This window comes from Nestor notabilis, unplaced genomic scaffold (genome assembly GCF_000696875.1).
Source record: "Nestor notabilis isolate BGI_N333 unplaced genomic scaffold, ASM69687v1 scaffold33380, whole genome shotgun sequence".
In the NCBI taxonomy this organism is placed as follows: domain Eukaryota; kingdom Metazoa; phylum Chordata; class Aves; order Psittaciformes; family Psittacidae; genus Nestor; species Nestor notabilis.
Genome location: NW_009911228.1, coordinates 19,420 through 44,020, shown reverse-complemented (window position 1 = coordinate 44,020; position 24,601 = coordinate 19,420). Strand labels below are relative to the sequence as shown.

The following is a 24,601-nucleotide window of genomic DNA, read 5'->3' as shown; positions in this document are numbered from 1 at the left end:
CCCATTTGTATATATACTTTTAATTACTACTGTTTTATCCTAATCTATAATCTCTCACTTTCCCCTCCATCTTGTTAAATCTTTCCTTCTCTGCTGTTCCTTTTTTCCCGTTAAGCCTTCCAAGTTGCCTGTGACATTTATTTTACCTCCTCTGCACTTGAATGCCAAAATTTTGCTTCACTTTTGAGAACTGGACTCATGACGATTTGTTTTACTGCCAAAGCAAATGCCATTCGTATGGTTATTTTATTTTCTCCTGGGCTTCTTTCACAAATGAACTGGCAGGTGTATTATCCCACTGTATTATGACGTGCCTATGAACCAGCAGCTACTGTGCACGGTCATTCTTCCTTCTTAAAAAATCCATTCTTCTTGCAGAACAAGTGATAGAAAGGAATGTAAGGTGCGTGAGGGCATTCCCTCCTTTCTCGTCCCAAATGAAGACACAAAATATTTTAAGATTTAAAATGCCATGTTACCTTTTAGATGTCGAGTGGTCTGAAATTACTTATCTTCATTTGATACACTGCCTAGGCCTTATTTTAAAGAACTGAGTTCAGTTCTAATAGTAAGTTGGGCCTCTGATATGGTCTTGAAATGGTCTCCTGGCAACCCAGTTTTAAATGCTTAATCTATACTGTCTTTACCAAATGGCTGTCATAAATCATAGTTTGCTTCCTATTTGTATTTTATTCACTATATAGGAAGAAGAAATGCCAACAAAATGGTAAAGACGTATGTTAAAGGAATACGCCATGTACATGCACACACAGTTACACCTTTTTTACCGTAAGTAAGTGTTAGGGCTGTGCTAACTTAAGGTAGAATAATTTAAAACAAGATTCAAAGAAGTCAGATGTGTGAATTCAGTACCAGAAACAAAAACTGTGAAGGAAAGCAGAAAATTATTCTTTCATCCTGATTCATTCCAAGGTATTCTAGGCTAAAACCAACAGTTTAAAGTCCACAGAAAAGAGCAATTAATAAGGAAAATCAGACAATAAATGAAGTAATAAAATCAAGTACTTCCTGCTCTACAATAAGCTTGTCTGCAGTAAATATTCGGTGGTTGCTGAATGGCAATACCTACAGCAATGCGTTTAAATTTCCTCTCACTTAATGAGAATGCAATAGCTACCACATATGCTTGCATGCTTACCCGGAGCTTTCGGCCAAACACATTGACTTTTCCCTGGGCTTGCTCCTTCCGGAATCGCCACTCCACCAGGTTCTGCCCATTTTCCCCCGGGAGGGTCATGTTTCTCTTTGCCACTGTTGGGTTGGCGGTGCCAGCCAACACGTGTGGCTCTGTCTGATAGTGTGAGTCCAAGCCGCTGGCGTACAGGATTCTCAGTGAGCCATCGTAACCAATCTGGTAGCTATTTCTTAACTGATCTGGAAAGGCAAAAAAAGAGAAGCACAGGTTACCCACATGGGTTAAGAGCCTGCCTTTATCCTGCACACTTTGGGCAATATGTTCATGTAACAGCTTGACTTCACATAACTGACCCAATCGTAATAAATAGCAAGGGTGAGATTGGTAAGAATATCTGTATCACATGAGGTCTTTGGGACCTATCTTTAAAGTCACTTAAACATTTAAAAACATCCCACCCTCAGAGTATGTTCTTTGAACTGGCATAAAACACATTTTCTGCTGTTTCAGTAGGCATTTTTTGCCTAATCCTAAACATACTATGACTACTGACTTTTTCCAGTATGTGGCTGCTGGGATGCCACATGGTATCTTCAAGCTAAAAATCTCACCTCCTGCTATTTCTGTACTTTTTCCCCTTTCAATCCAGTTCTTTCTCCTTTCCAAAATTCCTTTTGTTTACAGTACCTTGAACCATAGTATAGAAAGAATCAATTGATGATAAGTTGGAAGTGATGCTGACATCTTCCTCTCTGCTGGATGACTCAATGTCCACTGTAATGGCCCTCTCCATTTCCCCGTGAAGGTTAGTGACAACTCCAGTCGGGAATGTAACATTTGTGAGACGGCCCTCACTATCGTAGCTTAAAAAAAAGAAGAGAAAGTCCAGAAATGATACATAGCAGGAACAAATTGTTTTCATTTACAAGTAAAATGAATGAAAATACCAGCTACTCATACTGTTAAGGCACGTTTGCTTTTTTGTGCATGGGATAGGCACAGCAAAGACTTCAAACGTGCTTTGAAGTAGTCAAAAGGCTGCTTAACATACAGGAGCCTCAATGGTGATAGCAAGAGCAAACAGATGGATCTTCAGCTCTGCATATTATTCTTTGAAGTGTGACCAGATCCTGCTGCACATCTAATTCACCATTTCAAAGGGAGCATATTTATTGGTGCTAAATTCCGTAGCATTCTGTACTGACTCCCTGTTACTGGACTAGATTTTTACTGTAGGAATCCTCAAAATTTTTCATAAAAAGGCTATCTTAGTAAGATTGTCTCTTGGGCCTTGCCTATTCAATGATTTTGCAGACCACCTGTCCTCCTGTTCCTGAGTGCTTAACATCCCTTGTATTATGAAGAGAAAGAATATAGGGTAATATTTAATCTACTTAAGCTGCTTGTAGCTGGAAATCGGAACAGCTACCATATATCACTTGTTAACTGCCTATGGACTAGTTTCAGAACTGCGGCATAAGACATGCAAAAGATGCTTTTATTTTTCTGGCTCTACTGACATTTCTTTAAACCAACAGCTATATATATGCATTTAATACGAATAGGCAGATACAATTTCTGTAATTGAAGTAGACCTACAATATCTAAATGATGTCTTTTCCTATGCTGTGTTAGGTATACTCCATTGTTACAAGACCCGAGACTGTGTTCACACCCAAACATGCATTGTGGTCACAGTATAGAGAGGTAAAGCGTTATGTGAGCTTCAGGTCATAAAACTGCCTTTAAGATCAGCTCTTCCAGTACTACAGCCTTGATTTGTCAGCCTAGGTGTTCAGCTGAGGCTCCTTGTATAGAAGTATAGCCTGCCTGTACCTGCTACAGAGAGAAACAAGTGTCCGAAGGGTGATTCCAGGCCCACATATGACCTGTTTGCTCTCAGGAGTTTTTCATTGCTCTCCTGTGACCACGTAGTTAGAAGCTGAAGGAAGCTTTAGTCTCTTAAAGTAACTAGAACGTGACCCTGCAGGTCTTCACAGCGTGCTAGACATTTCATGCTTACAATTATCATCAAAATTGCTCCTTCTGGAAACACCCCCCCCCCCCCCCAACAAACTAACAAATAAAAAAGCCCCAAGCGTATCACTGAGGCTACAGAAACTCCTTTTCTTAAATTGAGAGAATTAATGCCAAATGATTTTAACCCCCAACACACTAACTTTCTCTGAATAGCATGAGTATGGCACAGCATTGCTGTAACTGAAAGGATTAGGTTAAGAAACGTTTTTTTCCAGTTTGCTTACTCTGTAGATTTGACAGCTTTTTGCATACATTCCATCCTTTTAACACAGTTGATTTCCTTTGTTTATATAAGACTTTCACTTAGCAACAGGGAAAAGAAAAGAATGTTTAAAAATCAGAAACCCTACTGCAAGCCAGGGAAATCAAGTGGGGAAACGTACTTATTTTTTGAAGTTAAGTATATTTCAAGATAATGGGGTTTCTTCCAGTGTGTTTCTAGCCCTAATTTTGGCTCTTTTTTCACATATGGGACTTGGCAAGCCAAGATACAGCATTTATGTGGGAGACCAAAACAAACATACCAACGTTCCTTGTGCATGACTGTGACTGCTAGCCTATTCATGACCTTCAGTCTCATTCCTCAGTTCCATAAACTTGTTTTATTTTCATGCACAGCTTCCCTTTTGACTCCCAGGGGAACGTATATTGTCCAATTAGTGTCCTTTTCTATTTTCCGCTTTATGTTTGAAAATGGTATCAAATTACGTTGTTGGGAATTATTTGTGTCCTTTGATTCCAGTAGCCAAGTACTGGTCTTTATTTCAAACAATGCTTACTAAAGCCGCAGAAGGTAAGATTTCCCCACAGGAAGAACTTTTCACCCTTCGAATTGCAATATTTGTGAGAAATAAATTACCATATTTCTGAGTATACCACTTGAATCGGAAAATGCTACACATGAGTAGTATTCAGTACAGTGTGTGGCTTCACTGCAGGATGCAGCACTGAACATCGCTATTCTTGTTTTATGCATTCTTGCTTCCACACTATTATTTTTTGACTCTGTGCCTACAGTTCCTGAACTGGTCTCTTCTTTCACAAATACATGAAAGCACATCATGAGCCTGAGATAAGTGGCTAATATTATTACAGTGGGGGGAGAGTTCAAAGATCAGCAAAAAATCATGCTACACATTCATGTTCTTAAAAACATGACTTTAAAGCTGAAAGAATCTTAAAAGCCATGATTCCTTGGTTCAGGCATCCTAGTGCAGGAAGAAAATGTGACCACTATGTGATTTCTCACGCTTTTATAGCCAGGAACAAAAAGAGAGAAAGCAAATAGGTCTTTCTACAATTTACTACATATTCCATTCTATGATGGATTGTAATGCGTGTCCTTCATTTTGTTCACAGCACATCCAATACTATACTTATACTTGCTATGTTCTTACTCACAATCAAAACCTTATCAATGCTCAACACAGCAACGTCACTCATACCTTTGGGCATTCCTTTGCTATTTTCCTTATTGCACTCAAATATCCTTGCATTCTGCTACCAAGGTGAATTTATTCATCCAAGACTGTCAGTTTTAGACCGAGAGATTTCTTTTATCTATCTGCCCTGTGTTCTAATATTGAAATTGCCCCAAAAAAAGTGAGATCTAAAGTCTAGAGGGTGAGTACCTATATTTGGCATTTCACAGCCTCTTTGATCTTTTCATCCAAACACAAGCTCAGGCACACGTGTTGCTGTGGAGCCCTCTGACCTTTCTCCTATGCCAGGCTCCATGGCAAAGCCATTCAAACAACCTCTTCAATTCCTTAAGAGCAAGTCTCACATAAACTTTTCAAGAATCTGAAACAGAAACTTGCTTACTGGGTGTGACCTCATGTGCATTAATCCCATCAACTCATTTCCATTTGCATTAATGGAACAATCTTTGTATTTGGTCAGTAACCACAGAAGACAGCAGCAGAGGCAGCTGCCACTACTGTTAGCTGAAGTTTCCCTTAGATCCAATTCTTTTTCTTCTTCAGGATGATCTGCTACAGCTAGATAGTTTTGCAATTCTGCAGTGAGAGTTTCTCAGAGATATAATCAGCTTCCCAGATTTTTGACCTTTTGCTCTTCACCTACTGGAGGTATCTCTTCCATTGTTCATCTCCTTTAGTTTTAACTACATTCCTTCCCAGACCATTTTCTGTTCTAGTCTATGTAGGACACTTCACTTTGCAGTGATAACTTCCTGGTAAGCCTTGTCACAGATGGAAATGCCCTACTTAATTTCCGACTTGTTCCTCATGTGCATTGTATCTTAGTTTGGAGCACATTTATCTCAACCCAACTTGCAAAGCATTATTAATGTTTTACATCAGAAGATACTTCAACATAAAATAGGGAGTTATAGAAATGAAGCATACAGTAAAGGTTGCTGCTAATGGCAGTTGCTGAGTTATGACTGATACTGTTTTTTCCACAGACCTCTGCAGCACACTCAGTACAAAACCAAAATGAATTCAGTAATAGTGGGGCTTTTTCGCTATTGTAAACATGTCAGGTTGAAGAGCAAGGCACACTGGCTCCTGCACATTTCAGGTAACAAGACATACTGTGCAAATGTGTATTATGTATTTCTTTAAAGACTGGTTACAGATTATACTGTTAGTTGGGATCCTGTAATAGAGAAATGAGGCATGAATGCATTTCATAATATAGACATGTATAATTTTGACAGTAAAATGAAAAGTACCGTTACATTCTCATTCAACACACATCAGGTATTTCCTCTATGCATCTCAAATTATCAATAGTGCCTAAAAATTTGATGGAACATTACCCTACGTATTTCAGACTATTCATAGAAGCCTTATATGCCAAGATGCTGTTTCTTGGCAGGTGAGAACAGAAGGTTCAAAGTTGACTTTCAGAAGTGCAGTGTGCTGTTGTTTTAGGTGTGTACTCACCATGTTGACACATACTGAAAACATCTGTCCTAACCTGTTAATGGAATGTCTCCTTCAGCTTGTTGAGGCCATTAAGTTCACATTTACATAAATGACCATTGTCTTTAACATTTAAGACGGTTGGTTTGCAAATATGTTCTTTCACTTGTATTCAGCGACCTGTAGCATACTGCAAGTTTAGCCACTCCCAGATAGTGAATTAACAATTGGAAAACCTTGACACAAAACACTGCATTACTAAACCAGCAACAAACAGTTACCTTGCTGATCAAAAGGAAACAAAGCCATAGTTTATATCCCATCCTTTTTATTATAATTTTGTCACCCATATGGAGCATTCCTGTCCTCCACGGATTGAAAACAGGCCATGGCAACTTACTGGGAGCTCTAGTTCTGGCCATCTTTAACCATTAGGAGAGCTGCTGAATGAGAGGAAAAGATTCTCAACTTCAACATAATAAAATTTGTTAACTTCTTCACTTCTGAGTTGCTTTCCTCATTTTGATAGGCTTTTTTGCTTTTGCTTTGTCTGAAGAGTGACTGAATGAGCCTTCTAATAATGAAAGAAGTGAAAATCATCTACAGATGCATGTGCAGACAAATGATTTCTCCTTTTATTTTTGGCATTTCTTCTTTAGTCTCATTGAGACACACACTTCAGTTGATCCATAACTACTCGTGTATAACCTGCCTTTTCAAAAATAGCATAAACTGAAATACTGTATGCACTTATTCCTTTAATTCCACACAGTCTACTTCACATCACCTTGGTTATGAACTCACAGTTCAAATGTATCAGGAAACCCAAAATATTAAACTATAACTTTCTTTGGAGCTACAACAGATGTATTTTTTAAAAATGGAACCATAACCAGTAAGAGAGCTGTATGTCTTGCTAGTATTGTTTTGTTTTGCTTAACAAGAAGGAAGCAGATGTGTCATAAATGACAACTTGATGTATGTTAGTAGGTTTGTAAATTATGACAAGTGGGTTTTTTTACTATTGTATAAGAAGGGTAGCATTTTTTCTTTGTTCTTATCTGAAATGTTGTTAAGCATGAGAAAAAAAATCTATATTCTTTTGAGCGTTACAGAATTTTAAATATACTAAAAGAAAAAGCTTCCTTCCTTTCTTTTCCTTTCAGCTCTATTCCTTTTTCCTCTCCTTCTTCTTTTCCCTTTTCCTTTCTGCTGTGCCTAGGTCTGAGAACACAGTGGACGAATAGGAATTTACAGAAAATAGGTCCAGGAATGATTCTAGGAAGGAGCTAAACTGAACTGCAGCCCAAAGTCAAATTCTGTATGGGAATTCATCTATCTACTTGTTTTTTTAACGGAATTTGGACACAAAATGCAAATTCACAAAACCACAGAGGCTGGAAGGGCATGAAAAGTATCAGTATCAGCTAAATTTCTCTGTCCTGCTCAATCAAGTGTCAGAGAACTCAAGCTTAAATTCGAGCAGCTGGTCCGCTTTTCCTGTTGCTTTATCTGATGGCTGCCTTCCATGGGGAAAGGGTCTTTATCCTGTTTTCATCTGGGAAAGTCTTACACAACTGTTTGCACAGCTGGTTAAATAATTCAGGTAATGGTCTTTTATCTCAGCAATGTGGTCAGGATGAATTTTTCAGCCCAGGTTTAATGAAGAGATTTCCTCAGCTGGAAAGTGATTGACAATTTCTCTTTTCACCTTCTCCTGTTATAACTCAGCTTTTGAGGATTTTTTTCTTTTTGGTGTGTGTGTTTATTTTGTTCTAACAGTAAAAGGATACTTTTCAGTCTTCTTTTGTAAACTGGCATTCAGCACACCAGACGTGAACAATTCACCTAAATAGGCCATTCTTGACAGCCATAACTCATCTGCAAAACAACAGGCACACTAAATGAAAATCACCACAGGAAATGTGTCTGTTGGAAAGGGAGCTCAAAGAAATGAACACCTTCCCTCGCGATAGCTTGCTCACTTCTGTACCCAGAAGTTTCTGATGCTCATTTTCTGCTCCAATGCACAACCAGGCAAACAAGTGCGAGTTCAGTGCTTGTGCTGCAGTAAGATTGACCACCTTCACAGCCTAATCCAAGATGACTTCTAGAGACAGGCAACTGTGGGGGGAGTGGTGCTTCGCAGTGAAAGAAGCAATACGTGAATTTATCATGCCAGGGTGGCTTCTTTACTTTTTGCCAGAAGATTGCCAAATTTTTCACTCACTGCTGCACGGTGTTGCAATCCTGCCACACTGTGCTGTTTGCTGCACTGAGTATCTGCCATGTAGATTCTTGCAGGGATTCACAGCAACAAGAATTCTTTCATAACTCCCATTTCTGACACAGACCTTACATGCACAAGAGCCTGCACAAATAGATAGTGTTAATGATGATGTTGCTTTCCGAAGGGTGGGAAGAACAACTCTGGTGGTATGCGGGAAGAGAAAGGGGTGCTCTGGGAGCAATGGGATGGAGGTGCTACAGCTTAAATGACAGGTGTTACGCAGGGATGGAGCAGCTTCCCAGGGCTGGCAGTGTGCTCAGCAGCATGTACCCTTTTGAACTGAGTGCAGCCAATTCAACAGTGATTGAAGGGAGCTTGTCCTTACAAAGATGAGGATAAATTACAGTAGCCAGGCTTTTATCTACAAGACCTCAACACTCATCCCCTGCCTTTCAACTTCCCTCTAACGGGAATCCACTGCCCTCGAGCCCTGTGGGGTCCGCAGGGGCCAGACTCTGGTTTTCACCAGGGTGTGCAAAGCCAGCTCCTGCCCCGCAGCAGCTTCTTGTGTGCGGTGGCTTTAATCTCAGGGCTCCCTGAGGCTGCTGGTTTGTTTCTGTGTCACTTGCCCCCCACCTCCTTAGCTCATCAGTTACTGTATTAATAAACTGTGTGCCGTGTTGATATAAATACCAGAGTATGGCCTTTCAAATAAATGTTGGTGTGTATATACTTTGTATGACAGATTGCCCCTTGCTGTAAGGTCTGCTTACGCTGTCAGAGCTGAGTGCATGGGCCTTCAGTGAAAAAACTATGTAACGCTGGTCCGTTTGCCAGACATTTTGTTCACACAATAAGCTATAATGTTGTTTTTCCCCTCTTAATTCTTCTTTTTTTTTTTCTTTTATTGTTTTGTCATTCTGAAAGGTAAAATATCTATGAAGGGGTTTTTACAGGGCCACAAAAAGTGGACACACTGAGCTTACTAAATTGCATTAAGTTTGAAATACAAAAGGAAAGCAAAATCATATGGATTTTTTTTTTTTCTTTTAGGACAGTGGAATACCCAGATGACAAACAAATATTGCTAGATCCAGGTTCCATGGTTAATTTAGAGTAACATCCTTCGGAGCATAAGTAACTCCTTTGGAGCATAAGTCACACCCAACCAATGCAGGCTTCAGAAGTGACAGACTCTCCCCTCTGCGCAGTGAATTAGGCAGGACTTTCAACTGCATGTGCCTGGTAGGCTCCCTACCAGGCTGACTACTCTGGCCTCACTGGGGACATCAAGGAAGACTGAATCTCTTGATGAAGCTTGAACATTAGGACTGCGCATTTGAATACAGCATGACTGAAAATAGAGAGCCGCCTTTTCACGTGCAGTCCGGAGCTGCCCTTCCACCCTCACTGCACCAGGTCCCCCGTGAAGTGAATGTAAAGGAGAGCAAGCTATCTTGGCTAATAGCCTCCCTGACTTCTGTTTGACAAAGAAAATTAACATGGACAAGAATATTAACATGTCAGTAACTGAACAAATGGTATTATTAAGTCCCTGATATGAGCCAGAAGTGAAACAGATACTTCCAGGAGCCTGAGCAGAGCTGACACAATAGACAATGCAGGACATTTATGTTATTAATAGGAACAATACTATTTTTTACTGAATTATCCTTGCTTCTAAGTGCTTTCCAAAACCACAGAGACATCACATGCTGATTTTCTTGACAGACATCAAAGCACTTCTTCCTTTCTTATACATGATGTAATAATGTTGACATGTGTCTTCAGCACTGTTATTTTGGTATTATTACCTATTCAGTGGTTTCTGTTCTGCTTTTATTACTCAGACTAGTTCTAAGGACAAGGAACAGTAAACATTCAAGAATGGAAAAATGGGTAAATGTTGATTACATGAGATATACTACTGATATCAGGGCAATTAAGGGACACGCTACAGTTCAATAAAATATTTCTCGGTATCTAATGGTATCTATCATTGGATCATTTTTAATATGGCTGTTTTGTCATTAAGAAGGATGAGTCTGAAACAGCAAGTTTGTGTGCTCCACTGTCAGTGTAAGTCTTACAAGACTGAAGTATGTAACAGTATGTTGTATTTTTATGACATTTACTGTAAAGCCGAGTCACAGTTCCAGTTTAGAAAACTAGGAGATCATAACCTCTGCCTTAGCAAAAGGCAGTTGAAGGTAGAAATGAAAAAAAAATAGAAGTGTTTAATGATTTATCTAAAGAAGAAACATGGTAAGCAAGCACAACTGCCACTAAGCTCCTCTCAGAAATTGCATGTTGCATGAAACATGGTTACATATCTATGAAGTATTGATGTATCTATGAGAAGGTTTAAACCCCCAGTCATTCTTCAGTTTGTGGCCATGCACAATTTGAACATGTCAGCTTTTTCCCTACAAGCTCTCTTTGGGCAAGGGGAGTGAGTGCTCAGCTTGCTTAAATAGAGGGAATTGTTTTAATAATCTTTTGGCCAGCCTTGCCTCTATGGGTCTACATGAAATGGTGAGAGAGGGTTATGCTTACTAGAGTTTCAACTTGTGCCACATTGAGTGGCCGAGAACCACCAAATCTTGACTAACAGAGGACAACCTACTCTGACATGTGCTTTAAGAGAGAAATGTATGTATTGCATGCTGGATTGTGCCAGGCAATGTGGAGAAAGAGGCACTTACTTGAAGACTTGGTATCTCAAAAATTTTATCCAAAAGACAGTTCAGAGACAGTTAAGAATGAAAAGAATATCTCTTCTGTTGCTTGAGCAAATATAATATGGGAAGATTAAAGACATAGCACTTGTAAGTCATGGTTTGCCACCAAGGGCTCATGTGATGCTACAGAAGTCAATGCAAGAATATGATAATCAGCTGAACAAAACTGTTTTAATGAATATGGCTAATTGCTTTATAGCCACTATGTTTTACACTGATGAAGCAAAAAGGAGCAGCAGTAGCAGCAGAAGGTACAGAAGGTTGTTGATGGCAAAAGGACAAAAATATCTAAAAAGCCCTACCATACCAAGGACATTCAGAGAACGCTGTTTAGAGGTAATAAAAATCCAGATTACAATTTTCTGCATGTTCTGGTATTTATAAGAAAACAGAATCAAATTAGAATGAGAGCCCTAAAATTGCAAGACAAAAGACTAGGCATTTTTAGATATTGTTATTACTGAAAGAAAATGTGATAGAAAAATTAACAGAAACATTATAGGAAAATAAAACCCCACAAATGTTATATGGAATAGAAATATTAATGATGAAAACTGAATTGTGATCCCCTTCATATACAGTAAAAGTGCAAGTGAATTGATACCACTAATGGGGGATAATTTTTATCTGATAAAAATCAAACAGTTGCTTTTTACATAAATGAAAACTTTCAGTGGAAGTTCCATAGAGCTTTTACAAGCCAAATTTCAGTATTTCCAGGTCAGACTCCACAAGCAATGCATTAAGATGAAGGAGGAGAAAAACTGCAAAATACCATCTATTCCCTATTGCCAAATGCCGACAGTTACAGATGATGTGCCTGGTACGTGGGGAAACTAAACAAGTCCAAGCCAAAGGCAGTATCTTACTCTGCATCACAGAGATTTAAGGAAACCACAGCAGTGAATGCATTGTTAATAAAAGTGTAACATGCAACGGGTGGTACCCTGCAATATGTGGTGAAAACAGATTTTTACCTGTGATTCTCTCTAGTCTATAAGTTAGCACCAGGATTTTACATTCTGCGTGATTTCACCACCTTTCCAGAATGACTGGAAAGCTCGTTAATTTAACTATGGGAGCAAGGTAAACTTGTAAGGGCTCTGCTTGCAATGTCACCGTCTTTGATTTCTGTCACTTTCCATTGGAGACAAGAATTGGGCAGGTTAGGGTGGAAGGAAAGGAGAAGACGAATGAGCTGAGGGCATGAAGTGCCCAGGGAAACACTGGATGGACTGTCAAGAGATACAAGAGGGGCTTGAGAAGAAATGTACTACTGGGAAAGGAAAAGGCAGGGAAGCCAAACATGCCTTAGAGGAACACTGGGAGACACGGGAAGGAGCAAGATGCAAGGTAAGAAAGTAAGGAAACACAATAGGAGGGCAAGGTCTGGAGAGCAAAACAGAGACATGGCAGAAAGGCAGTGAATTGCAGGGAGAAGGAGGAGGCATCTTAGTCTGGATCACATCTCTGCCTGCTGATACTGCTTGTAAAAGAAGGCAAGAGAAGAGAAGGCAGGAAAGAGGTGAGAAACACTGGCTATTGGAAAGAATTCATGGCTAAGGGAGGAAGGTTGTCCAAGTTTAACCAAAGGGGTTACATGAGGTCAAAGGAAAGCACAAGCTCCCTGCAGAGAGCTGTGTGATGGAGGAACTAAGCTAACTCCCCACTAAAGAGCCTGCAGAAGCACCTGGGCTGGGACTGCAGAGGGACAGATCCCAGATGCCTGATACTGGGCTGACCACGATGTGTCCTAAACCACCTTTAAGGACTGTGTAGCTGTCAGCAGATCACCTGAGTTCCAAGCACACCAGTGTGCACATAGACTGCAACCCGAGCAGTGCAGCCCAATCTCTGCAGGTGCTGCCCAGACAACTAAGGCTGTCTCCTTGCCCTGGGGGAATCCTCTCTCGCAGAGCAGCCTCTGCCAGTTCCTCAAGCAACCTGAGCAACACAAAGTAGCCGGAGGCTGGCAGGGCAGCAGGCCAAGGATTCAACCTAAAGGACTTCCCTGTAACATCCTGGGTGAAGTTACACAGAATAGTTGTGGAGCAAGCTGAATGGGAGCAGCGTGCTCAGCTTCCAGCAGCTCCCAGGGCGTGACTCGGGATAGTGAGATGATTCAGTAGAACTGGCGCTGAACCAGACGCCTGGGACCTTCTCAGAGGGCTGCCCTATGCTTCTGGTCAGATTAAGTAACAGCAGCTTTTTCTCTGGGATAGTTTGTACTCGTGAGCATCATTGAACTTTCAATTGTGACATTTTTACCTGTTTTCAGCTGACTTCAAAGCCTGTCTGGCAACTGCTGGCATGGCAGGGCTTTGACAGAGGCCTGGGGTTGCAGGCCTGGGTGGGTCTGACTTCCTACAAGACTGAGCCATTGCAAAGGGGCACTTCAAGGCTTTTTAGGAGTTCATGTCTGATACTTCAAAAAGGTAGGTCCAGAGAAAACGCTCCTTCTGTGCACCTGGCTTAGCTCTCTGTACATGAAAGCAGAATGGAAGCTGCTGCGCAGAAATAATGTCATATAGGCTAGCTTGGAAAGAGTCCCTTCCAAAATGCTAATATGCATATAATTAGTTCAACTTTTAAGATTTATCTGTTTAAATGTTCATATTATGCATACATAATATGCAGTTATAGTTAATAGTTTCCAGCTCAGATACCTCACAATTTTATAACAACAGAATTTGAATAGGCTGATTACTCTTATACCTTGTTTTATATTATAATTTCATTATAAAACCTAATCTGGAGGACTTCTAGCTTCGTTTAGCTCCATTGGTTTTTTAGTATGCGTGTATTTTCAATCCTTTTTTGTGAATGCTCTGTTAATCTTTTTTATTCAGCAAGTTTTTAGACCTTTGATAACAGCTAACAGTTACTATGAGTTTTAGCAACAGTACTTCACAAAAGTACACATTCTTGAAATACAAAGTGACGATTCTGATCAGCAGAGTACAACCCTTACCAAGATAGGGATTTAGAAATCTATTTTTCCATAAAGATATTAAAAAAAATCAAAGCCTGTAAACAAATGCAGAGAAGGGACTGTGTGATATCATCAGTAATTCAAGTTAGTACTTACAATTTTTGGTGTAAAAAACACGAAGAGTGTAAAACTCCTATTTCCTGTATGTCAGTCCTTCCCTCCTTTAGGCAAAGTGGAGACCAAAGCAAGTAAACTATAGATTAATTGGCATCCAGACTAAACGAAATAAAAAAGAAAACTTCTTTTGGATCTAGTATTTGTGTGATTTAGACTGTGGAAAAAAGCCATGAAAAGAAACAAGTCCAAATGCTTTAATATGTGCCAGAGCAGTAATTGCCAATTTTGGGGTTGCAGTATTTTTTCAAAGATATCCTCTTTTCACTGAAAAGTTGTTCTAAAAAAGGGGAAAAAAAAAAAAAGGTTTCATGAATCTGCTCTCAAATCACTGAGAACTCAGATGAAATGATCTAAGTTCTTTGGAACCACACTCCGGTTACACAAACAGATTTGCACAAGAGAATAGTTAATGAAGCTATTACTAAATTTGCTCCAAAGACTGATCCTTTTATTACTATAAAGGGAAATGTTTTTACCCCAGTGTTAAAACTTCTGCCATTTAAACAGACATGTGGCAACCAAAGGGTGAAACAACCCAGCCATACTCAGAGCTGGTCGAAAATGACATTTCTAGTCCATCAGACAGCGTAACAGTTGAAAAGTTTTGACTCTGAGAAGGATGTCTAAATTCACAATGAAGTACCAATTCTATCCCTTTCCCAGAATAGTCTGAAAACCTGAATAATACAATAGAGTCAATAAAATACATAAATAAACTCTGATATTAAATGTACCCAGCAATGAAACTGAAATACTTTGCTATTACTAAAATAGAACGAGGAAGTCAGAATGATTTCTTCTCTTAATTTCTTACTCCTCGCCTGACGTTCAAGAGCAACCTTTCTTTTTTAATAAGACTTCACTGTTTTCAACAGAAAACTCTTCAGCTGAAATTTTTTTAGCCCACACTACCTACAAATGTCAATATGCAAAAGCTGGGAGAGAGAAACACACACATATACTGTGTCACCCCCACACAAGCCCTTATACGATACACATGGTTTCCATCTAGTTTGGTGGTAGTAGCAGAAGCCTCTGGAAACCCGGCCTTGTCAGATTTAATGTTACAAATCATCAGCGCTGAAAAGCAAAGTCACAATAATGTTTGCTGATCCTCGAAAAAACCCCAGCAAAACAGTCGTGTTTATATCTGCTTTTTCTTCAAAAGGGAAATATACAGACACAAATTTGGTGCATGGGGATTTTATGTTAAAAAGACGTAAGTGGCTGCGATGCTGGATGGATGTCTTAAGAGTGCTGTTTTGGCAAGAAAATAACACGGTGCTTTTTTTTTCCCCCACTTATTCCCTTTAGCTTTACATAATCAGCACAATTTTTTATTTTTGGTATTAACTTGTACAGAGCATCACAGAAAACATGACTGGAAGGGACCTTGAGAGGTCATGTGGTCCAACCCCTACCCCAAGGCAGGATCTGCTCTTCCTGTGCTGCTCCTGAAAGATGTCTAATCTGTTCTAAAGACAGCCTGTGAAGGGCAAGGGGTCACTATCCTTGTCTGTCTGCTCCAGGGCTCCAAAATCTTCGCCGTGAAGTTTTTCCAAATGTCTAATCTGAATCTTCCTTGTTGCAATTAAACAGATTACTGCTTTACCATGGCTACGGGGAGGAGATTAGTATCTTTGCTTCCGCCACAGCCTCATATACTTGCAAATTCGGGGTGAGTGAAATTGCCTAGCTTTCTCTGTAATTATTTCAGCTTGGGAATTCTAACGAGACATTGGTTGGAGGTAATCGTTTAGCAAATGCATAAGCAGCAGCTTAGAAATAATACTAATACTTACTGCGGGAAATAGCCTGACCTTTGGGTTCTCCGTAAACCAGCTGACCTACCTCAGACCAGAAAGCCTGCATGAAAGCAGATCAGGTATAAAAGATGGCTATTCACAGACTCAGTAAATAACTATGTACTTCATGAAACACAGTACCCTGAATTCTCCCTATGATGAAAAATATAGACCTTTCAACCACTTAACAGTGAATATAATACCCACTTTTTTGTGATCACGCAGATGCCATTAAGATACATTCAGGAGCCATCAGCTACTTCTGCAGTATACCACAGTAGGCTACACAAAAACTACAGGCAACATGGGGAGAAATTACTGCCCTGATTAAAACTCTAGGTCCTCAATTAGCCAGTATGAATTCCAGCATGATTTAAAGTGCCTGCTGTACCAAGCAGATGCCTTAATTTCAATAAGGGACTTCACTATCCCCCGAATTGACTGCCTTGTCCAACTCGTCTGCTGGAAACAAGTGGTTGTGTGTGTCACAGTTAAACACTGAATTCACTCTCTGTGGAAATGGATGACTATACCCAGCCTGTTCAAAGCTGTGCATTGGTCTCTCAGCATACAGAACATGAGAAGAACACGTGAGCCCTCCTCTCCATCGTTTCTCGTTCCTCTGTGTATCCTCACTGTGTTTTTGTGTCCTCTTGGCAGGGCCTAAAAAGATACACAGCGGATGCACCAATGCACTATTAAATATTACAGATGTGCGCTAATGCTTTGGGAACATGCCCACTACCAAAGCCCTGCCAATTTACACATTATTGTAAGAATACCTTAGAACTGGCAGCAGCACCATTCCACCTGCTGTCTTTGTTAGGGATCAGCATTTCTAGCCCTGTCTCCACTTCAGGACATAACACGCAGCGAAGCAGCACCTGCTGCTCTCACGTCTCTGACAGGCATATGTAAAGGCTGGAGAGTAGATACAGGTGCTCAGAGTCCTCCTGCACACTGCCTTGGCCAAATGTACACTGACAGAATTATGAAGTTATCTCAGAACACAGATGTTTGGCTTTGCTGCCACTGCCTGACACTGGCACTTTATTTTCTTTATCATGCGTGTTGAATTGAAAGCTTTTTTTCAGGCCCTGACCTTGGCAGCAGTTGCTACTGCATTTCATCATAAAGATAGGAGAAAAGGAAAAGAAAAAAAGAAAAAGAAAAGGGACTTAGTGGATTTTCATGATGCCCTTTGTAATCCTGAATACCTCAGCTGAGGCCCTCCAACACTTTTACTTATCAAACTAACTCTACGTCTCGCACTCCTTCATAGACGCATTTTTTACCCAACCTTAGCATGTCTTTCATGTGATTTAAAAATACACATATTTTTCCAGTTGACAGAGATGACTGAAAAAAATCTGTGTTAATTCTGCACTGACCTTTTTTGAAATAAGATGTTTGTGTTTTGAGCTTCATTTTGTTACATTTGTTGGGCATATCAGCTTGTAGTTCAGCTCACTTGGAGATGAAGCTGCCTATAAAATCTGTAGGTGAACCTGCAGGTTCTACTGGTTTATCTACAAATTGTCATGACCTTCCTTAGTCAATATAACTGAGGATTCTGTAAAACCTTTTGCTAATCTGGCAGTTATGAACAGGCATTGATGACTTAATGACTGTAACACAGGGTAAAGCAATTCACTGAAACGATTTTTTCTGAGGATGGTAAAATTACAAGTTCTACTGTTCCACCAATATGTCTTGCTATTGTGCTCCCCACCCGTACACCACACATTGCTGGTGGTCTCTGTGTTTTCAGTTTATCCCTACAGAAATGACACCTTGCCCTCCAAGGCCCACATTTCTGTTCCCAGCTTCCCCTGCCCCAGGTTCAACTGTGTGAAAGCCTGCTGCGTCATCCAAGAGATCCTTTGGCATATTTGCCACTCAGTGAAACACAACCTTTTACAAGCTCAAAAACCCCTCCCACCTAGCCTTTTTTTTTCAGCAAAAGGCCATGTAGACATGCTTTTACTTGTTAAAAAAGAAAGAAAAAATATACAGAGCAGTGAAGACAAATTTCTCGTCAGTATTCGCTGCAGAACAGTGTCAATCTAATGAGCAAATGGGATGAAAATCTAGGTTTTGATGCAAATCTACAAAATCATTGTTGGCTGAGCTACAGCCTTCTTGACAAGAGTGAAATGTTGTCTCACTATTATTTCAATATACGAAACTGAAATTCAGAATAAGGAATTTATAATTACTCATACCCAATGTTTAGAAGAAGTCAGACAGGAAGACAGCATGGAAAACAGCACCCTGCTGTACTTTTTTGTAATAAAGGGACATCTCTACAGTTACTTCATCGGCCTCCAGAAATATTTCAGGTGGTCCTGTGTAACTCAGTAAAACTATCAGGCATCTGACTTAATTTTATGTACTTACTCAAAAAAAGTGGTCCATCCAGTCTCATCACTTTTAGTTGCCAGAAGTCCACTGTTGCCATGGTAGGTAAATAAGACAAGCTCCTGCCCTTGTGCAGTCATGCTTTTCAAACACCCGTTAGTGCCTATCGTCAACCATATGACTTGGTTATCAGGAGAGACCACTCTTACTGGCATCCGGTTGGGATCCCGTCTGATACGAAGTGTATTCCCATTGCTATCTGTCACTGCAGTAATGTCATTATCATTACTGTAGCTAAAATTGTACAGGTAGTCTCCGGTGACTAAACTCACAGTATACTGGTGAGTTCCATTGATATCAAAGATATAAAGCTCTTGGTCAGTTGGAGAAGCAACTTCATAAAAGTTCACTGAATTCAGTGAGGGTTTGTTCTTTGACACAGCCCGTATCCTAATATTTCCGAGATCAGCAATGTACAGGGTGCCATCTGGAGACACAGCTAAAGAGGAAGGGGCATTAAGTTTGGCATCTTTAGCATAGCCATCTCCGTTTTGGTAACAGTCACAGTTGACATCGTTTTTGCAGTCACACTCTGAGGGTATTCCAGCAACTAATGAGATCTCTCCATCAGTTGTGACCTGTCTTATCCTATTAATCTTCTTTTCATCAGTTTCTGTAATATAAAGTACCCCACTGTAGGACACGGCAATGGCGGTTGCTGACTCCAGCGTGGTCTGTACAGCGTGCTTTCCCACTGTGTACTCCACTCCAGGAACCTGGCAATGCATCGGCCTCCCTGCAGCAATGCGAACCTGACGGTTTTCAGTGATCTGCAACACCACGTTGTTATCCAAAACATAGATGGAGTTATCCATTGGGTTGATAGCTAAATCTGTAGGCCACTCCAGACGAACCTTAACACACAGAAGTGTTTTGTTGAACAGTTGACCAGTGCAGATTAAATGAATAAATTCACCTTTAGTTTTAGACACTGCTGTAAGGATATTTTTCATCTCACACCAAAAGGACTTTCATGAAAATACATGCAGCAAACTAAAGCTTTTCAGGGAGGCAAGGGAAACTTTATTGAAAACAAAAGCCAGTTGCTTTGGAACTATAGAATACAGGTTGAATTTTCCCTCCAGTAAATGCTATATGTTTCTGTATCACAAATGCAGATATATGCATTTGTGATATCAAAGTCTATATGCATACTTTAAGGACAATAGTAATCTTTAATTCCTGTAATAGCAAAAATAACTTACTACCTTCCAGATTACAAACCATCACACTGTACTCCATTTTTAAACATACCACGATTAATGCCCTTTCTTAACTACACAAGGTTCTTGAGACAAATGAAAAAAAAATGGTTTTTTGTATATATCCTCATTCACTCCGGGAGGTTAAGGATGTTGGTGATTCTGAAAACATCAACATGCCAAGATAGTTCTAACAGATCTGCCATTCTCCCAGTATTTACTACCAGTTCCTGCTGATAGTTTTGCTGTTCTAAACTGAACTGAACTTTATGGGCAGAAAAATTGAATACAGCTGCATTTATAGCTAAGAGGATACCCTGCGATTCATGCCCTTGGAAGAGGTTTCTTTCTCCCCAAATTCTTTGTTAAATACCCATAACACACTACACCCACCCACCGTTATTTTAAGGGGCAAGAAAGCTGCATTTGCATTTCTAAGCCCCAGCTCAGCTTTCCAAACCATCAGTACTAAAAAGTACCTGGCTGATGTGCATGCTGGTATCACAGGTCAATGGTCGTGCTGAGGTGAGGTCATTGGAGCCAAGCAGAGTTGATATTATTCCATTCTGATCCACTTTTCTGATCATGGTCCCATCAACAAAGTAGATTAACCCGTTCTTGTCAATTGCTATTCCTTTAGCGAAGAGAATAAAAACAGGGTGGGTTTTTTGTACTAGCAGTGAATATGTACAACTAACGGCATAAGTGATATGTATCTAGTGGAAATTAAGGGCAGAAGATATGGTTTTAGGTAGTAGGTAGTAAAACAGCTTGAAAACATATTTTGCATAATAAACCAACATTCAGTATAAAATCTACTACTGTTTATCACATTCGCTGTTCATTTGCTGCTGTGTGTAAAGGGCGACCTAGCTTTTAAGTTAACCTGAAAGAGAAGCGGGATCAGAAACAACACCGATTTGAAATCTTCATTGTTGCCTGCCAAACTCATAATCTAAATGAGCATTTAAAAATGCTCAATAACCACGCAAGCCAAATACTTCCGAAAAATCAACCCAGGTTCCACATAGATCTCTTCCTCAATGAGCTTTCCAGTTGGAAAAAATTACTCAAACCCACATTTTTGACCCAACTACTGGGTTAAGCATGACCATGTCCCCTGCTCTGAATTACGTATTATTTTGAAAGTTATGGAGGGGGGGGTAACTTTTTTTACCTTTAGGGCTCATGAGAGTTGCCTCCACCGCCTTGCCTCCATCACCACACCTTGCCTCATCAAATGGTAGGCACTGCTCCCCTGTTCCTCCTATTACCTCAGCATTTTTGGTCAGGTCTTTCGCACCCGTGAGTGACTTGGGACGATAAATCCTGCGAGTGTTTGTGTCGGAAACGTACAAATCTCCTGTCACGGGGTCAGTTGCGAGGTAGTATCTGTGAGCAGGGTTGTTGCTGTAAAATGGAATTATACATTGCACATGCTGTGATTAGCTGCAACTAACACTTGATCAAGAAGAAAAGGCTTCAGTTCATACACAGTGTGAAATAATACATATATAGTTCAAGCCAGTGGTGATGGTCTAGGCATAGGTAGCACCAGGTCATGGCCCCAAAACCTTTTTTGGGTCACGTTTCTTGCCTGTGGCACAGGCAGTCCAGTCTAGACTACTCATCCTTTTGGGACAGAAGATCCACGGTGTCCGTGATGCTCACAGGCCTGTTCCTTGCTCTGTAATTAGAGACAGCTCCTTTCTCCGTAATAAGCCAAATCAAAGTACTGGAGTCTAAAAACTCTCAGGCTTTCCAGGAACTTTGATCCACTTCCAAACTTTGCAGCAGGACCTCAGCCCTTGCTTATGCTTTGTTGCTGTTATCATCTTATCTGTTTTATTATAATTTATATAAGGCTGCTGGGGTGCATGGTTTATATAATTCATAAACAGATAAGGCAGAGTTCGTATTATTAGTTCACAGGCAAGAGATAAGACATCCTTCATAAATATTTGTTTAATCCACTGCTTTCAAAGACGTGATACGCATGATTTAACACATTAGGAAATGTCATCTTTTCCACCAGAGCACCGAGTGAAGCTTTTCCGTTCTTCTTAACTCAGAGTCATATTTCAAATAACTGTACATGTTGGCACAGAACTGCTAACCATGCCAACACAGCCTTTATTACAGTGAAAATATATATTGCTAACCATTTTCCCAGAAACGTACATTTTGCCTCTCTACTAGCACATAATTGAGAATTACTGTCTTTTCTCCCCTGCTGGTGTAAAAACCAGCCCTGGAGATTACCTCTTGGGTTGACATATTATGATGTAGAAACTTAACCCACTGCAATTGGGATTCCTGACCTAATTTATGGCATGAAGAACTGAAATAAGGTCATGTAAATACAGGAGGTAATTTCAGATGCTCTCCTAATGGATTGAAGCAGAGTGTCAGAATAGGCAATCCCACTTCTGATGTTTGCAAAAGCGCTGCTTAAACAGATCTACCAGCCTTGGTGATAGCCAAACATCTGTTCGCAGAATGCTATACTTCATGTTTTGTAAATATATAACTGTGATAATGTAACACATTTTTATGTACTGCCACTTGGAAGAAGCTACAAGAGACCAACAGGAACAACTTGTGAACAAATTATGGCTTTTAGTAGGGACAAATTTTAATAGCTATCCAATTACAAAACCACAGAAAACGATGTGTTGCATAAATAGGATTTTCTTTGGTTTTAAGACTTTTAACATGTTGGTTCAGAATGAAGAAACCAAGTGAAGCAGACTAATGAAATCAAATACGGAGTGATTAGCACCTCTTAAAAAGCTCTGCTATAGAGCTGAGTGGTGTGCAGCACCTCTGAAAGCAATCAAATGCAGGCTCACTTTCAATTTCTGTTTGTTAGAAATCTGTTATTGCCAATGTGCTAAATAGTTGAAAGGTATTTTCGAAACCTCAATTTACACAGAGATCATCTAATATGCTCACTATGTAGTGTACGAATTATTTATACCTCTACAGACTGCAAATTAAATTACACCCATTTACATGATTACTTTGGTCTTTAAGAAACTTTGCAGACACTTCAAATATAAACACGTTGCAAAACGTGAAATGTGCAATTAAATTTTATTTCATTGTAATTTAAAATAAAGTCCTTTCTTATACTACTGAAATCTAAATTAAAAGTACCTCTCTTTGACTCATCTAACCCTGCCTTCGTCATATTTTTCAGTTGTTGGAATAAAGAATCATCAAATTTGTATCTAACACAATTATTTCTTTCTAGAAAGAACTTTAAAAGCTGTTTTCTTCATAAATATGACAGTATTTCTAAGTTCTAATTCCAACAAAAATTACAAAGCTCTTCTTATTGGGGATGAGTTCTCATAGGAAGTGTATTCTCGTCGAAACAAAAAAATACAGCTGATAATTTGAGGATATTTTCTTATTTTACTAACCCCCCAACCCCAAAGTGTAGGAGTGCATTGGATATTATTGAATTGATATAAACTCTCCAACTTGCCATACGCAGATGTCTAATTGCTCCTTGCTGAGTTAATATAACAGGCTTAACTTCAGCATTTCTTTTCAAGCGAAGGTTAAAAAGCTGAGGCAGCTTTAGCTGACAGAACCCCCTCCCCATTAATTCACAAGAGCAAGGCACAATTTGAGGAACTGAATAATTGTCCAGGGAAAACCACGTTTGTTTTCCAGCCAGGAAACATCCATGCGCGCTATGCAGATCTCAAAAATAGCACAGGGAGAAGCAGCCAGCGGCTGCAAAGCTGCACAGTTTATTCTATTTCATTGTAGCTTGAAATGATGTTAAGCTCTTGCCTTCTATCAGTAACAACAAATGCAAAGAAATAAAATCCACAGCCAGTGACTTCTGGACTCATTCAGTAGCGCCTAATCGCTGTCAGTGGCTCTGCAAAACAGGCAGTTACATACCAACATGGGCTCCTGTAAAGACAAATGACTATAAATTAACTTGTTCTGTCTATGCCAAATAAGTGCTTTGAATTTAAAGTGCACACACACGCATGCACAGAGGTGCAATGATCTATTTCCCATTGCTTTGATCTTGCTTATGCCAATCTTTTAATTCTTCAGCTGTCGGATCACCTGCATTACTCTCCATGCACTAATGTTTTAAAAATAGCCTGCCTGCTTCAGACTTTCTACTATTCACTCTGTGCCTTCTAAACCACACACACTCAAAGCTGGGTTTATGTTTTGTTAAACTTTTTTTCTGGCTCTCTACTGACTTGGGATACTGCCATAGCCTACAAACGACCTCCCTGTCTTCAAAGTCCTTCTAAAAATTACTCCTTCCATGACTGCCTATCAGCATTAATCACCCACAGGCAGCAGTGTGTATAAAGACATCAGTTCAGCTTTGAGATTGAAAAAGTGGTAGGTCACTGGTACATGAGAGGATAAATTTGATCTGCATTGTCTCTTTAATTGAGAGTACAGGCTCCTTGAGCTGGGAGGCACATCACTCACTGTGCTGAAGCACTGTGTTTAGGCGAGGAAAGTTGAATGCTGGAATAGATAGTAGATCTGAACTTGTATTTAGCCCCCTTCATTAGTTTTACTTGGGGAATACATATTTTAGTGCATTTTCTTTGCTTTGATACCTAGTAATTATGTACTGCAAAGTGGTCTGTTGGGGGCTGTTTTCCAAACTGCAGTTTAAATACAACTCTCCTCAGCAGTCTGAAGGGCTTGACAGTGAAACAGGACAGTTTGCCCCCCTCTCCTACAGGCCAGACAGTCATGCTTCTCGCTGCAGCATTTCACAGGGCTTTGCATGACTTCATGCAGGCCACAGAAGCTATTTGGTCTCACACTGTGTCCTTAAGCTGGGGAGCCTGTGGCAACTAGATTTAGTGGATCCTAAAAGTTTATGCATGTTAAACAAAAATCAGCTAAATGAATAGACTAAAAAGCTGCCAGGGGGATATTAAGCATCAAAGATGCCACTCTTGGTTTAGGAAGCCCCTGAATAGCAAACCTCTGAGGCTAAGTGG

At 40.0% G+C, this 24,601-nt stretch overlaps 1 protein-coding gene across 1 annotated transcript in view; it reads right to left on the bottom strand.

Moving 5' to 3' along the window:
- Positions 1-24,601, bottom strand: part of TENM3 (teneurin transmembrane protein 3) — a gene marked incomplete at its 3' end in the record, with an annotated part of 46,472 nt that overhangs the window by 6,760 nt on the left and 15,111 nt on the right. Inside the window, exons 8-12 of the mRNA XM_010013759.1 lie at positions 20,773-21,005; positions 20,075-20,229; positions 18,373-19,247; positions 1,844-2,019; positions 1,160-1,395 (exon numbers count right to left, since the gene is read on the bottom strand). Coding sequence (XP_010012061.1) covers positions 1,160-1,395; positions 1,844-2,019; positions 18,373-19,247; positions 20,075-20,229; positions 20,773-21,005 — 1,675 coding nt within the window. The remainder of the gene's footprint in view (positions 1-1,159; positions 1,396-1,843; positions 2,020-18,372; positions 19,248-20,074; positions 20,230-20,772; positions 21,006-24,601) is intronic.